The sequence below is a fragment of the Perna viridis genome, chromosome 10 (genome assembly GCF_037379345.1).
Source record: "Perna viridis isolate PV_CMFRI_1.1 ecotype Kerala chromosome 10, ASM3737934v1, whole genome shotgun sequence".
Taxonomy (NCBI): domain Eukaryota; kingdom Metazoa; phylum Mollusca; class Bivalvia; order Mytilida; family Mytilidae; genus Perna; species Perna viridis.
In genome coordinates, this window is record NC_142454.1 from 32,780,229 (window position 1) to 32,796,415 (window position 16,187).

Consider the following 16,187-nt stretch of genomic DNA (forward strand, 5'->3'; position numbering starts at 1 on the left):
TACTGTCATTTCAATCTGATGACAACAATAGCACCATCACAATTTTCATCAAAAATAGTGTTTCAGAATTACCAGTACAATATTGTTTATGGCTTCTATGTAAGATTTAATGGTATCTTTTAGTTTAAAGAAATCTTTCCGCCTATTTAAGACCCACACGTGAGAATTTCAGTATTATGTCAGAATTGTGGCACTGATAATTAAGTCCAGGAAACTTTCAAGGTTGCATCAGGGTGCTAATAAGCCGAGGCTCATTCGAAGGGTTGAAACACTGGGACTAGAAATGCTCACAATTCTGACGGAGATGAAGCATTGAGGGCTATGGTTAAATAAATTTGCAAAATACTTTATAAGCTTATTTGGGATTTGTAGGCAGCAGTAGCCTTTAAAATAGATATTTTTGTCAATAAATGCATTTCCCTTACATTTACCCAACAAGTAAAAGACAATAAAAGCCATTGTAGCGTTTCAACCAGATACATCCTAGCTCAATGCCCGCCTTTTGATTAAGGAGAAACTATAGTGAATTATACAGGAGAAATCTCTCTTATTTTGATGTAATTTGGAATTGCCAGTATCGATATGATGAAGCAATAGATAAAATTGGGTTTTTTTTTAAGAAAGCTATTTAAGTCTGATATAGTCTGAATTAGTTTTTTTTGCTGTGTTTAAAGTTCAAAATTACTTTTAGAGGGAGTGACAGAAAATGTTGTGTGTTGTTTAAAGATTAAAGTTCAAATGAATTTAAAGGCAAAAGAAAAGAATTTTGTTATTGAGTTTATTCTATGTTGTTGAACAATTAGTTATGGATTTTTATTGACTGAGAAGGATGGAGGATGATTTGAAATTCGCATTTGCATAAAATGATTGGATTTGTCAAGTTAATTGTTATATTAAAATGAATTGGGACTTATCCAGTGATTGATAAAGGTCAGTCATACATTGAACTATTTTAAAATAACTTGTAATGCCAGTCATTTTAAGGTGATCACTGTCTGTCTGCCTGTTCACATGTTCTCCTGTTACTCTACAGTACTGTAAGGGATTTGAAAATGCTTCATCCAAGAAAAAAATACATGTCTGTTAAAGGTTGCATTGTATGAAAAAATAGGTTAGGGTAGTAAAATTATTTTATTATTTTTTTTTTTTATTAATTTTTTTTTTAATTATTTTATATAGACAATTATAGGGGGATTTCTTTACGTTTGAAAATTGCTAGAAAATTATAGTTTATAGCATCGTTCCATCAATAAATACTAATAAATGTGCTAGGGTAGATAGGGTAACTTTAAACAGACAATTCTTTTTTGTCTGACCTTAGGTAAGATTTTTTTCTTTAGTTTTTCATACATTTCCCATCTAGGTTTCTTATTCAATGAGACTTTCAATGCAGAAATTGAGTGACATTTTTTAAGGCCATAGTGCTGCTGTTTTATTTCAACAAAAATATAAAATGAAATTTTGACTCTTTATGTCCTTTCCAAAAACTCTCTAAATGAACAGTTCATGTCATATTTTTGTTGAACTTTCCATCGTCATTAATACCTAACATCTTTTTACATTCATTCTATCAGCATACAAATTTCTCTATATAGGCTCTCCACTGATTTATTTGGCAGCTGACACCAAGAAAAAAACCCTTACAAGGTTTGAAATTGATATCATGGTATTAGTTTGTTCTTTATATGGACAACAAAACAACATCATCTGTCTGTTTTTATGTATAACAATGGGGTATAAGTCTATTAAGATATGAAATAATCCACAACATCTTGTCTATAGGGGAATCCTTTTATGTATAGGAGTTCCAACTTACTTTGAAGTTTTATTAGGTGATCACAACTTACTGGTTTCAAAGTTGAGGTATTTGATTTTTCTTTTTCGTTAACCATAGATTGTTCAAAAGCTAAAATTCATGTTGTTTTATTTAGTTCTATGGTCCTTTTTTGAAAAAAAAAAAACAAAAACATATTTACAGATTTTAAGGTCACATGTCAAGGTAATTGTTGCTAAAAATAGATTTTTGTACTTCCTGTATATTCACTGGATTCAGAACTAAAATACCAAAAGGTTGTTAGTAAAAGCAAGTTAGAGATTTTAACAAAATTTAATAATAATAATAAAAAAAAGCAATTTGAAGGGAAATTTTACTCCATTTAATGTTCTATATGTGATTATTTTAATGAAAATAGTTGCAGTGAAATGAATGAGAAAACTTTGGTTTACTATTTGTGGTGGTTAATCAATTTCAACTTTTAAATTTTAAAATCATTGAAATGTTGATAAATTTTTGGTAATCAAATGGAGATTTTCAACGCTCAAATATAAAAATTGTACCTTATAAAATGATATTATCTGAGTGCTCTAAATGATTGTTTTATTCCAATACAGTCTGTTTGATTTTATAATACAGTGGAACCTGTCTAAACCAAAATCTGAATGATCCTAAACCTGTCTAAACCAAACCCTGAGTAATCCAAAACCTGTCTAAATCAAACCCTGAGTGATCCAAGAACTCTAAACCATTCACTTTATAAAGGTCTTTCATATCAGTTTAAATATATTTTGATCCTCTTGTATATTTTGACTTTCCAAAAACTGAAATGGTAATATAAGATGTATTAGATCTATTTATGTTTAAATTTTAGTATTTAACCATAGAAATAAGTGGTTGAATTGGGCAAGTTTTTTTTTTTTTTTTTTTTTTTTTTTTTTTTTTTTTTAACGTAAACTTTTAGTATTTGATACCAACCAAAAAGTTATTTGTATTGACATTAGCAGAGGAGTGTTATTTATTTTATTGTATTTTTTTTTACCTTTCAGTCAATCAATTTCCAAACCATACAAGTTTTGCATTACATATAGTTAGTATAATCATTACAATAATTTCTGAATTTACAATTATTTGACCTTGACCAAACAAATTGTCCAGGTCAGTCTGGGGTCACTTAAGATGAATGTTTGTCTAAATAGAATGATCTCCTATATTCTCTGAACCCATCATTACCATGGAGCATAGAGAGAACTTCATTTTAGATAATCATCAAAGCTTTGAACACTAGAGCATATATTAGGATACCAGAGGTTCTCGTTTATCATTAATACAATTATCACAGAACTTTTGTAAAAAGAGATATTGATACTTATAAGAGATAATTTCCTAAATACCCAAAAATTATTGGATTCTTTTCCATCTGTGCTCATATAGATGTTTCATCTGTAGGGAGAGATTGTTTTACCATTTAATTATACATTTTTATCGGAATTATTGAACAAATGTCAAATGACGATATCGGAGGTATTTCAGAGATCAAGGCTGTGTTTTGTATGATACTATTCTAACTTACAATTTTAATGTGGAATTAAAGGATTAAACCCATTAATGATTAGGTCAGTTGCATTTTGAAAATCATTTTTTAATAGATAAATTTTAAAAAAAATAAACAAATAAACAAAAAAACAAAAACAAAAAACAAAAAAACTTTCAGATTAATTTTTTTAGAGACGGTGAGAGACATCATAATTAGATATAGTTCTATGGTTGATTTGATAGAAAATGGATATTTGCAAAAGGTATCACTAAATTAAGTATTTACTACCGTTTTTTTTTTCTGTTTTGACTTTGTTACTTTATAACGGTGGCTTTTTAAGTTTAATACTCAGAACACAGTTGCTGGTGGTTATTAAACATGTACCATTACAGCAAATAGCATAGTAAAGTTCAGGGAACGGAGTTGGTCGTTCCTTGATTGAATATGAACTGTTAACAAGGAGATATAAACTTTCCATCATTCCTTAGAATTTTGAAATAAGTTTGATAAAAATTTTCAATATGAGAAATATTCAAAATTAAAAAATAATTTAAAAAAAAAACTTTAAGTCATTAATACACTAAATAAATCCCTGTATCAATTATCCAGTTAAATTCCTTAGGAAGTTCATCTGACGAACTGACAGGTGATTGTCATTTAATGAAGAAAAGATCTTTTTCCTGACATTAACTATATTACTGGCTATAATATTTGTGAATTTAGTTTGTGGTTGTTAAAATTAAACATTAAAAGTACACTAATAATACAAAGATTTCAACATTCAAAATTCTTATGTTTAATACAATAATGATGTAAAATAAAAATCTTTGGCATCTTTCCGTAATTTTTTTTTATTATGATCAACATTTTTGTAGCAATAATTATGAAGTTACAAGAAGCTTAAAACTTCCTTCACCAAGCGTACATTGTTAAATTTGCCAAAATAAGTGCAGTTGAAAATTTCAACCCCTAACTTTCATGTACTGAAGAATTTGTTAAGTATGTGCTTTGGGTCATTGCAAAGATAAGAAGATTTTAAATTCAGTCTTTGAAATGATGTTTATTTATTTACATCTGTGTATAGGGATTATACCTAGACTAAGAAGTCTTATCCCTTTAACCTTTTATACAATCAGTTATTTCAATTTAACATTTGCTGTGCTCTATGATTATAAAATTCCAGCCCCCTTGGCATAAAATAGTTTGAATTTCATGACTAATTCTTTGTATTATTGTAAGTAATGACAAAATGGAAAAGACAAGTTTCTCTGGGTATAGAACAATGTAATCTTTGTGCCCTGTTATTTGAAAAATTAGACTCTTTACCTAAAGGTCATTTTTCATTTAGTCTTCTACCTTTGAAGCCAAAGAAGACTAGGTTTAAATTCCATCAGATTAGTCAATAAATTGATTCAATGTTCTAAGTTGAAAATATCAGTCAGTAAAAACTTTTTTTTACTGGTAAATTTACAGTACAAGTATCCTGAAGTTAAAAATTTTTAAAAAATAGTCATTTAAAAAAAAAAAAAACACACACACAATGACATGTTTTGGCTCCTCTGGGGTCATTTGTGAACAAATGGCAATTTTACATAGTCAAACCTGTCTTCAATGACCTTCCATGGTCACATAAGACAGGTGGTCTTAATTTACAGGTTAATTTTACATTTAAAAAATGCTCTACAAAAGAACACTTAAAGCAAAGTCTTTTTAGAAATGTGATTTGCTGAATACAGGAGGTTGCTAGGACTGGTTTCAATGTGGTTTAAACATGTAATACTATTCTATATTATGCAGCTTCACTGCAGTATAAGGAACCTTGTTTCCTGTTTTACAGAAACAAATGTAATTTGTCATTTTCAAGTTAATTTACTTCTAGTTATGACTTCATAACCTTTTCTTAACAAATATTTTCCTTGATGCCCCAGTACCCCCCATGTTCAAAGCTATGTGTTACATGAATAGTAAGATATGAAAACTCACAGCTGGTTTCAGAGTCACTGTGTCTCTACAGTAAAATCTGTCTTAACAGTAACATTTTAGAATTGAAAATTTTGTTCTGTTGAGTACAAAGTTTGGTTTAAACAAATTTGGAATATAAAACATGGCACAGTAATCACACAGTTAACCAAATAAAATCTAAAATGATTGTAAAGATCCTTAACCAAGCAACCAAATTTTGCGCAAAGTAAAGAATCATTTCCCTTTTTCAACGAATTTCAATGCTTTCTACTTAATTTTTTTTCTCTTCAACCATGGCAGTTAATTAAAAACCAACATTCAACTTTGAGACTGAATACATTTATGACATGAAATGGATAAAAATATTTCATAAACAAAATTTGTCATGTGCAACCTACTGCCTTAGCTATTGTTAGCTATCTGCAACCCACTGCCATAGCTATCGTTAGCTATCTTTTTCTAAAGACAGTTCTTGTTTGTTTTATCATGATTGGGTCTTGTCAGATTTGTTTAGTTCTGTCATGATTTTGGTTGAGATTTTACTGTAATATTATAAGATATAAGATATTGGAGATATGTTTAAAGGCATCTGTGGCATTAGTCTTCTTGGATTATTATAAGTGATGTCTTTAATGTAATAAGGTGTAATTATGCTATATTATCATGACAATAACATCGGAGGATTTGTAAAAATTCCAGAATGATGTAAGTAATTTTTTATATTGAAATTCAGATTGTCAGGGGTACCTACCTTGTGTAATCGAAAAGTAAAAAAATTTAAGGTTCAAATATTATTAAACTTAGCAGTTGTCAAACATGTATTGATGATGTGCAGTTGTCAAACATGTATTGATGATATGCACCATTTAGTTAGCAGTATATACTATCATTAGTACTTTGTTACCCACAATGTAGTTTTTTTAATTTGCTTAGTGTATGTTTACATATTGAAGATACTTATGTAATTACAAATATCCGTATATGACTGTGATGCAGGTCCAAACAGGTATGGGTTTTGTTTCTTTTTTAAATTGGAATTCAATATTTTCTACATGTTTTGTACAGTGAAACATTTCTAAACTGAGGTCCTGAAATCCAAACTCTTTTTCAATAGCTAATTTCATTGGACACAATTACGGTCAGAGTTGTACCAGAAAATACAGTTCCTACTGTAATTTGAAGTAAAAAATCAAAAGCCCTTAAAAGAAAGGAGTTACATAATAACAATAGGAATATTACACAAACGAATTCAAGCAGTAGAAACAAAACATTTTAATATCAGAAAATTCATACTAGTCGATACTAGAAAATGGTCTCAATTGTTCAGATCTATCAAAAACGGTTGTTTGTTTCTAACATCTGTAGTGGCAAATTTTATTGCACAATATACTATTAAATATCAAATGATTATAACACTTTGAATGTCATGTTATTGATGAATTTTTCTTCTCGGTACCCTCCTTGAAGCTGTGGTCAATATGGTGTGGATTACTTGATTTATCTCTTATGACGTATTATGAGCAGGTGATGGTATCCTTCTGTTATCTCTGATTACTTCATAATTTGTTTATCATTGTGGCCAGTGGGTCTTTGCTTTTTTCTATTTGAATGACTGAAGTGTCAACTTATTCATTTTCATAGATATTGAATTTCTCAGATTTTACAGAATGAATTTATATTGAGGTGTACACTGTCACGTATTCCTGTGTCATAATATTTTTTTCTTCTATTTTGGTACAATTAATTACTCTTAAATTGTCAACTCCCCAAAAACTTCATACCCCCCTTTTTTCCCCATTTATTTTTGCTATTTTGTCATTATTGTCCAAAATAATTACATTGTTGTGATAATGTCTTTCATAAATATCTGCAGTGATACCTGTAAAAATTGCAATTATATCTGAATTTACAGTTTACAGTAGACTTGTAAATTATAAATTGAATTTAAGAATTTTTTCCACTAGCTAAATTAAGCAAGTACTGAAAATTTACACTCTCTAGGTTTACTTCTGAGCTGAACTTATAATACATATAGAATTCCACAATTAAATTTTAGATTGGGAAATAAATTTTACTAACAAAATTGAATTTTAATTTGCATTTGGCAAGGTTTTTTTCCTTAAATTTGATCACTGTTAAAAAAAAAGGTTTTTGTTGGCCTTGAAATCTGTTGCTATTTCTCACCTCTATGATACAGAAATGCTGTATGAATTGATGGAAAAGATCGATTTTTGTAGTTCAAGGCTAGAATATAGGATACTGCTGATAAAAAGGCTTTTAAGATGTATTACATCAGCAGCACTTGGCAGGAACATATAGCTTTACTGAGGAAATAATAGGATATAGGCCTGAAAGACGCTGAGAAATCTGCATCTTCCAGGACTGAAATATGTCAAAATTTTTAAGTTGTTACAAGATCTATTCTTGTTTTGACTTTCATTGACTTAAAGCTGCTGGAAAGCCAGACAGAAATATTCTTCCAAGTTAATATTTTTTTAAACGAAATCTAAAATCACTGCTTTATGTTTCACAAAACCTTTACCACTGCCAAGCTTTGCATTAAAGGCATATCCTGAATAAAAGTTCAAATGTAAATAAATTTCAGGACAATGAACTCATTTAAAACAACTACTACGTAACAGAAATGAAGTACTTCAGCAGTAGTTACAGTTGTGGTGTTTTATCCATAAAGCTGTCAGTCAACTAGAGTAATCATCTCTTGAAAAAAAAGTCATTTGCTTTCCCCATTATCCACAGTTTTGTAATAGACATGTTTTTTTGGGTCTCACTTACCAGTTATGGGTCAAATGGTGACCTCTGTACGTAACTCCAAAAACACACTGAACCTACATCTTTGCATTGTAAGTGCATTAAATGTTCGTTGATCAAAAGTAATTAAAATAAAGCTGAGAATGTGTACTTTAAAATATAATGTTTTTAATTTACTACAAAAGTATATGAATATTGTTTACATGTGTGAGTAATTTGCCTCCATGCTGTCTGAGTTAGCAGGAAAGGTAAAAATGTGGATTTTCAGTATTATTTATTCGTGTTATTTAAAAAAAAAAAAAAAAGCTTCTAATATCATCACTGCACCAATGATATGTACCATTAAGATATTATTTGTCCTGGGAATTCACAGTGAAACTTTTTTAAATTACTTCTCTAACATGTAAAGTAATGGTTATTGAGACAGAGGCTGCTTTTAGAGTTATTGCCCTTTGACTATGAAATTTTGTTAGTTTGATTTAGTTGTATAACATTTTTAGCACTAATGATGTTTAAATAACAACCTGGTCTCTTATTTTTCCGACACAGTCGGTATAGCTTTGCTTTTTACTCTTTGACCTTAAGGACGCTCTTCTATAGAAACGCAAGTCACGTGATCACAGTTTTTTTCCCCCCGATTGGCCAAATACTGATAACTTAGTATCTTATCGAAAATTTGGAATTGCGTTAAAAAAAAACTTTATCGGAACCTTAAAAATTGTGTGCCATGTGTTATTTTCTTGAAAGAAATGTAGAAACTTAGAAGGAAAAAAGAACAAAATTTTACTGGGTTGGCTATCTTCTTTTTTTAATGATAGTACTTGTTTTAAACTTCACTTGGAAATTCAGCTATAAGTACATGTAGTAGAATGGTGCTCGCTTAGACCATGTAACTTTTTTTTTTTCATTTCAAGGTCATTGAGAAGTTTTGGGAAAATTTATGGAAGTAGGATGCTGTAAAAGTACTTTTATTTATGGGTTCCAATATTCAAGGTTAAGTGAAAAAACATCAGTTTGTATATTCTTGAACTTGTGGATTTGACAACTCGGTTATACAAATGAATAAATAATTATTTATAAAATACAAAAGTACAGTCAAACCATTTAGTGCATTCAATGTAAAATTATAGAACCTGTATATAAAACCACCTGTGTAATGTGACTACAATTTGGCCTCCCTTGGAATGTCATTTAAAACAGGTTTGACTGTAATTCAGCTTTTCCTGTTTAGACTTATGAAGCACGGGGTAGCATGGCCACTAAAACTACGCATTTAGTCTTCTTTCATAATGAAATATACACTTCCTGGTCCACAGGTCAGTACATTGGGTACATTATATGATTTATAAGGATATTTAAGTATTATGTATATAGAACCACTGTGAAATATAATACAAAAATAACTCCCGAGTTCAGAATATTAATATAATGTTTGTCAGTGTATAACAAGGGTATCAAGTTTAAGGCCAGGTATATCATTTCCTTCTGTGAGTTATTGAAAACTTATTGCTTATTTATTTATTGTTTTTGATGTATTGAAATATTGATAATTTGATATCTTTTCATGATAATTGAGTGTCACTTAAACAGATTTTTTTAAAATTTCCATTAAAAGTGCTTAATATGCAAAATTTGATTTTATGAATTTGAAAATATAGGCTTGAAATTGCGTAGTTTTATATTCCCACAAAACAAGTGGATGGTATATTGGAATCTCCTTGTCTGTTCCCATTTCATCCCAATTTTCTGCACTACTAATGGACAAATTAATTTCTAATTTGGTTTGTGGCTTTATATAGATAAGGAATATATTGAAAGTGATTTAGGTGCATTTTAGAAGAAAGAAAAAAAAGACACAAACAGACTGAAACTTTGGTACACTAGACCAAGTCAGACTAATAATAGACATTTCTACTTTAAGTTTCATTTTGAGTTCATAAAATATAGACTCCTATTCCAATGCATTATTTTTCATGAAAATATGGTGTTTCCTCGAAAACAAGTTTTTAGTGTCATAACTAGATTTATGAAGTAATTTTTTAATGTAAAAAATTAATTACTTAGTATTGTTCACAGAAAATATAGTAATTTTAACTGAAATCATCCCATGAATCTTACATCGTTATGTGTGAGAGTCTTAATTTTTGATTGATTTTGTTGGAATGTTCCCCCTGATAATAATGTGGGAGGGTAAACAGGTATATGTGTCCGTGATCAAGAGGGGTATTATTGGAGGAGCAGTTATTGTAGTTACATTTATTTTTTGGGGGACTATAACCTTTTTATGAGTATTTAACTTCACGTTATGTTGAAAGGTACAATATGCTTAACATTGAATGTGCATATTTCTATTTTTTTTTCCCTAAATAAAAACTGATCATAAAATTTGTGACAATAAATACTCTACAAATTTAAGCTCACTTACATTACCTAATAGTTTTTTTCCTTGAAAGTTAAAGATCTTTCACAAAATTTAATTAAGACAAAACTTACAGCTATTTAGCCCTTATCAGGTCCTTTAAGCTGGCTGTATTTTTTCTTGATTCTAGAGTGTCTGGAATTGAGAATAAGGACTAGGTACAAAATACTGATCAAGTTGTCATTCCATGACTTGACAAATTTGTCATTCCATAATAACGATCATTGACATTCTCGAAGAGTAGGGGCAATGTTTAGTGATCCATGGACCCTCTCCTTTTGATTCTTATCTCAACTTTCAGTTTTGTCTTTCATATTTGTTTAACAAGTAAATGAAAACTAATTGCTTATTCATCTGTATTATGTATAATTAGATTTTTTAAATCTTATCAGAAAATTTTGACATTTGAAGTAGAAATTGAATTGGAAGTATTTTTTCTTAACTCAAATCATGACTAATAGGAAGTTTTTTCAGTGCAATCAAAACACTGGAATATTTTTGTCAAAGTGTCTGATTCTTAGTGCATGGGTACTGTCATTCTTTGTAAACTTCTTTTAAAAATGACGGTAAGATGAGGTCAATATATGTAATTTATGATTCAATGTCTGACAATTGGAACACGAGTCAAAGAATGGATATAAGTACAAAAAAAAAAAAGAAAATTACTGTACAGAATCAGTTGAAATTTGGCTTGGGGTAAGGACTGTCATTGAAATGGAGTTTACAAGTGGGTTTATTTTTAACTATTAGTTTAATTCAGCTTTTATTATTGGTATTTTTATAATCATAAAATAGCATTTAGATTTAATACCACTCATAAAAAGTTTTATTTATTCAGATGTTAACTTGGGTTTTTTTTTTATTTGGATTATGATATCATCATTGTGTTCTTTAATTGATCGTACTTGCAATAGAAAACGTGAAAATCTACAGCAATATTACATTTTTAGTACTCTATACTACAAATATTATTACTCAAGCTTATAATTGCAAAAGTTTGACCGTTACGTGAACTTGCAAGAAAGAGTTTTCATGAACATCTTGGTTGAACTTATAGGTCAGCTGTAGTCAAAACCATAAATAGAAAATGACCCTAGGCCAATGTAGACATTATATCTAGCATATTGTCTTGTTACAGCATGACAAGACAATATCCAAGCAGAAAATTGTGTTAAGCATTTGGTTACCTAGTTATCAATGTCCATGATTGGAGCTTAACTACAGAAATAATTAGGATGACGCAAGGCTTTTCCAATAATTTGGATGGTGATACGGTAAATTGGAAGTACAGTAAAATCACTCTGAACCAGATTCTAGATAAACCAAAAATTTGTCTTAAGGAGGTAGACCTAGGGTAAGGGACATAACTCTTGAAATCAGTGACATGTTTGTATCATATTCAATTTCACCAAAACCTTTCAAGCTTTCATTTGAAACAGAATGAAATCAATCCAAGTTACTTTGATGCTTACATGAGATTCATATAAAATGCTGAATAGGAACATTCCAACCATTTGTAAGAGTTGTGTCCCTAATCTTAGGTCTCCCCTATGAAGTCTCTTCATTACAATTTTAAAGTATTTTGCATCTTTTTTAACTGAACACCTGTCTAAACCAAACAAATTCTACAGTCCTAAAAGGATTCAGTTAAGACAGGTTTTACTGCATTTCCTTATCAAGATTTCCAGCTGATTTTTATCTTAGCAGGAAACTGTTACTAAACAGAACAAACTTCAAAGACTTGGATATTAATTGATAGTAAAATGGTTTAATTATGGAATTCTTCTGTCAACAACTTGTTGTCAACACAGTCTTGTGTTTTTCAACAAAGTTCTTTTCTAAAATGTTTTAATGGCCATAGAAAGATAATGGGTATTGGGTTTTTTCCCCATTTTTATTGGAAATATGATGCTGTGATGTCATTTGTTTTACGTCACTACAAGGTAGCTAGCACTTGTGTTTCAATCAATGGTAACTGTTCTGTGTCAGTATTGGTACTCATAAAATCAACTTAATGATCCAAGCAGCTTAAATAAAGACTGTACCTAGAAGTTAAAATTGTTCCGTTACACATACAGATTAAGAAAAGTAATTAATTTAATTTTGAACCAAACAATCGTTAATAATCTTTATCATTTTAATTTGTCGATGGTGATCAATGAGTGGAGACCATATAAGTTTTTTATACCCTGCCACTCAAGTCCCCCCTTTTTTTTGTTTTAAAGAAACTTTCCATAAAAATTCAGATTTTTGATTTTGTGATCAAATATAAAATTTAAGTCACATTAAGGTTTCCAGATGATAACTTTACACAAACATTATGGCCACTTTAAGTTGTTTTTACCCTGAAAATTGTTTGTAACATGGTGTGTCCCATTACATTCCCCCTTTTTTTCAAAAGAAACTTTCCATAAAAAATTCAGATTTTGGTTTTTATGTTCAAATATAAAATTCAAGTCACATTGTCAACTATTTCCCCTTTTTTATACTCTAAATCATTTTATTTTTTTCTCATGTAACAAGCAACAACGATTCTCCAAAATAATTCCCAGCCACTTAGTCCCTGGAATACACATTTCACAGAATGTTAGTCTGGATAGTAGTGAAATGGTATTGTTTTCAAATTCAAAATAAGTATCCAGGAAAACAAGTTGATTCAATGTTCCTTTACCACAGGCTAATGTCACAGCTATGTTCATTGCTTCAAAATCTGTGTTCACTGAAAGTCTATACATAAAAACCTGTCTAAAGTGAATCTTGAATAAACTGGACACCAGTTGAAATCATACTATATGTGAAGTACCTTCACATCAATTTCAATACATTTGAAACCTTGATAAACCAAAAACCTTCCTAAACTGAAGAAACTTGAAGTCGTCTCAAAGGGGTTTGGTTTAGACAGGCTTCACTGTACAATGAAAACATTCTAAATCAGGCACATTTTGAAGTCCCTTTACATCAATTTAAATATAATTTAATGTATTTTGTAATAAGCTTTTTGATTGGTTGGTTCTCATTGAACAAACTAGATTATTTGGTATACTCTGCCTTGGTGCTATCATGTCATTAATGTCTAATTTTCTGCACTCCTTGCTTCAAATAATCCCAAACAAAATAATATTTTGATTGCAAATCAATTAGTAAGTTTTAGACTGTTGATCTATTAGAAATTAGATTATAAGGATTGTTCCTAATTTTTGTACATGTTATACTCAATAACCTGGCTGCAAACCAAGATAATTTGTATAACCTGTTCAACTATTATAAGCATTCCTTACATGTTGGTATTTTGAACCATTGTAAAGGGGTTAGTTAAGAGAATTTATTCATTTATTGCAGACAAAATACAAGGGAGAAAAGATATCTTATTTGTGCTTTCCATGGTCTCCTTAATTTTTTTTTCAGGCCAATACCACAGAGAAAATGACAACATGGATTATTTCTACCAGCTTGAGATCTGGAAGGGTAACATTTCTGGTGCCCTTAGGATAGCCAGGGAGAGAGAAGAATTATCAGATTGGCTTGTTGCTATGGCACCAATGGGTAAGCTTGGGAGAAAGGGGGAGGTTCAACAATAGGAAGTTTTTGGTCTTTTGTAGACCATGAAGTATATTTTAAGAACATAGTTTGACAGAGTACTTACTCCAAATTTATAGCCTCAGTACTTATTTTAAATGACTGCTTTGAAGACTTTGGTATTTCCATTGACGAAAAATTTTGCATGAATAATTTTCACTCATTTTCTATAATCTCTTATGGACCAAGTCAAAATTTACAACCAGTTCCTGTCTGAATTTGTTTTTTCTCTTTAATTTTGACTTTTGATATACCTTCACTTAAAGCAAGATAAGGCTGTTGTAATCACTTTGTAACATATATGTAAGACAAGCAAACAATTTGTCTGGCATCCTCTGGGAATGTAAACTAAACAAGTTTAGTGGGTGGTGAATTATGCTCCCTCTGAACAATGAAAAACATCTGCTTAAGCTGTGAATGTCAGAGACATCACAAAAGGATGAAGTTTCCTATATGAAGGAAAGATCAGTACCAGATTCTGTCAAAAACCAAAAACATAGTAATCTATCTTTCAAGGCTATAAACATTCCAACACAGGTCACAGGATTATTCCATGTAATCTATCAGGTCATCAGATCGTTCCATGTCATGTACCTCAACATCTTGTCAGTTTTGTTTACAAATTCAAATTCAAATTCAAATTATTTATTGTTCAAACACATTTTCATTTAATGGTCATGACATATGATTTAGTGCAGTTAGGAGAAGGGTATAACATGAATGAATGATATAACATCTCTATGACCTGAAGGGTTCAAGTCCTGAATTTAAATCAAAGCCTGTAACAGGAACAAAGGCATACAGATACAATTAATGTAATCCGAGAGTAGTGCACACTTGCACAATAGTTGTAAATATTTATGATGCCCTTTTGAAAAGACCATGTAGCTGTAGTTACAGCTTAATCTAAATGCATGGCAGTGAAAAAATAAACATGGATTCCCTCTATATCCCTCTTGTGATTATTATTACACAAGACATTATGTTACCAGGCAGTGGTTATTTCTCTGCTTTTTCATAGTGTTTTTGGCCCCCGCCTTTCATGCAGGTGGGAGAGTATAGATTTCTGCTTTCCATCTGTCCGTCAGAAATTGGTTTCCATAGCGTAACATTTGATGCTTTCGTAGAATTTCTCACAACGTGGACAGTTAAAGGCTTATGAAGTAAGAAAGACACCTATTGATTTTGAGGTCAGTAGGTTGAAGGTCAAGGTCACATGGACTTAATGATATAGAAGTTTTTAGATGAAATTTGGTTTCCGGGGTGTTACTTTTGAACGTCTTCATGGAGTAAGGAAATAATATTCCATGAAATCAACCAAGTTTGGATTTAAGATATTTTTCAACTCTAATCTTGATATCTCCAGTGGAAAAATAATGTAACCCAATCCAAACTGAAGAAGAATCTGCATGTTAAATGATGTGGGCACTGTTCTTGGCAACTTTTACACAGGCCAGACTCCTGCATTTCTCAATGTTGAAGTATTTATCATGCGTTGTATAATGTTTTTTACAAGACTTTCATCTTTTGTTTATTTAAAGTTTTATTATTTTGACCAAACTTTCATTTTCAATTTCAGCTTCATTTGAATCGTGGGCAACTGTATGTACAGACTACGCTATACAATTAGAATCAGAAGGTCAATACCACAAGGCCGTATCATACCTCTTGGCTGCACACAAGGTGTATGAAGCTATAGACCTCTTCAAGAAACACAGGCTTTTTAAGTTAGTAATGCTTCACAGGGATGATTTTTTTTCCCCACCTTTTAGCGGAATTCCGCTAATTGAAATCTGGATTTTACCATTACGATTCTTTTTTTTCTTTTTCTTTTTTACTGCTTATTAATTTCTGATTTTACCAATTTCCACTTTGTTTGACTGCGAGACTTCAAAATATAGCATTATAATTAAGACTTAGTTTGGTTATTATGATGCTGTCTGTCTGCTGGCTTTCAATGATTTTCCTTAAAAATTTTTTTAATAAATGTAGATTTATATTCATTTGTAAAATCTGACACTATATTGACTTTCAATGTCAAAGGTCACTTGGTCAGATCTGATATTTTTCGACATTTGAAAATCTGGATTTTTTTTACAACTTTGTTTTTTTAATGTTTATTTACTTCTAATTTGTCTATTTACATATCT

General features: G+C 30.3%; 1 protein-coding gene across 1 annotated transcript in view; it reads left to right on the forward strand.

Annotated features, from left to right (window-relative positions):
- The window catches only part of LOC148605452 (gem-associated protein 5-like), a 144,558-nt gene that overhangs the window by 111,806 nt on the left and 16,565 nt on the right, over nucleotides 1-16,187 (forward strand). The window contains exons 19-20 of the mRNA XM_088551128.1: nucleotides 13,867-14,004; nucleotides 15,617-15,764. Of these exons, the coding sequence (XP_088407254.1) occupies nucleotides 13,867-14,004; nucleotides 15,617-15,764 (286 nt within the window). The remainder of the gene's footprint in view (nucleotides 1-13,866; nucleotides 14,005-15,616; nucleotides 15,765-16,187) is intronic.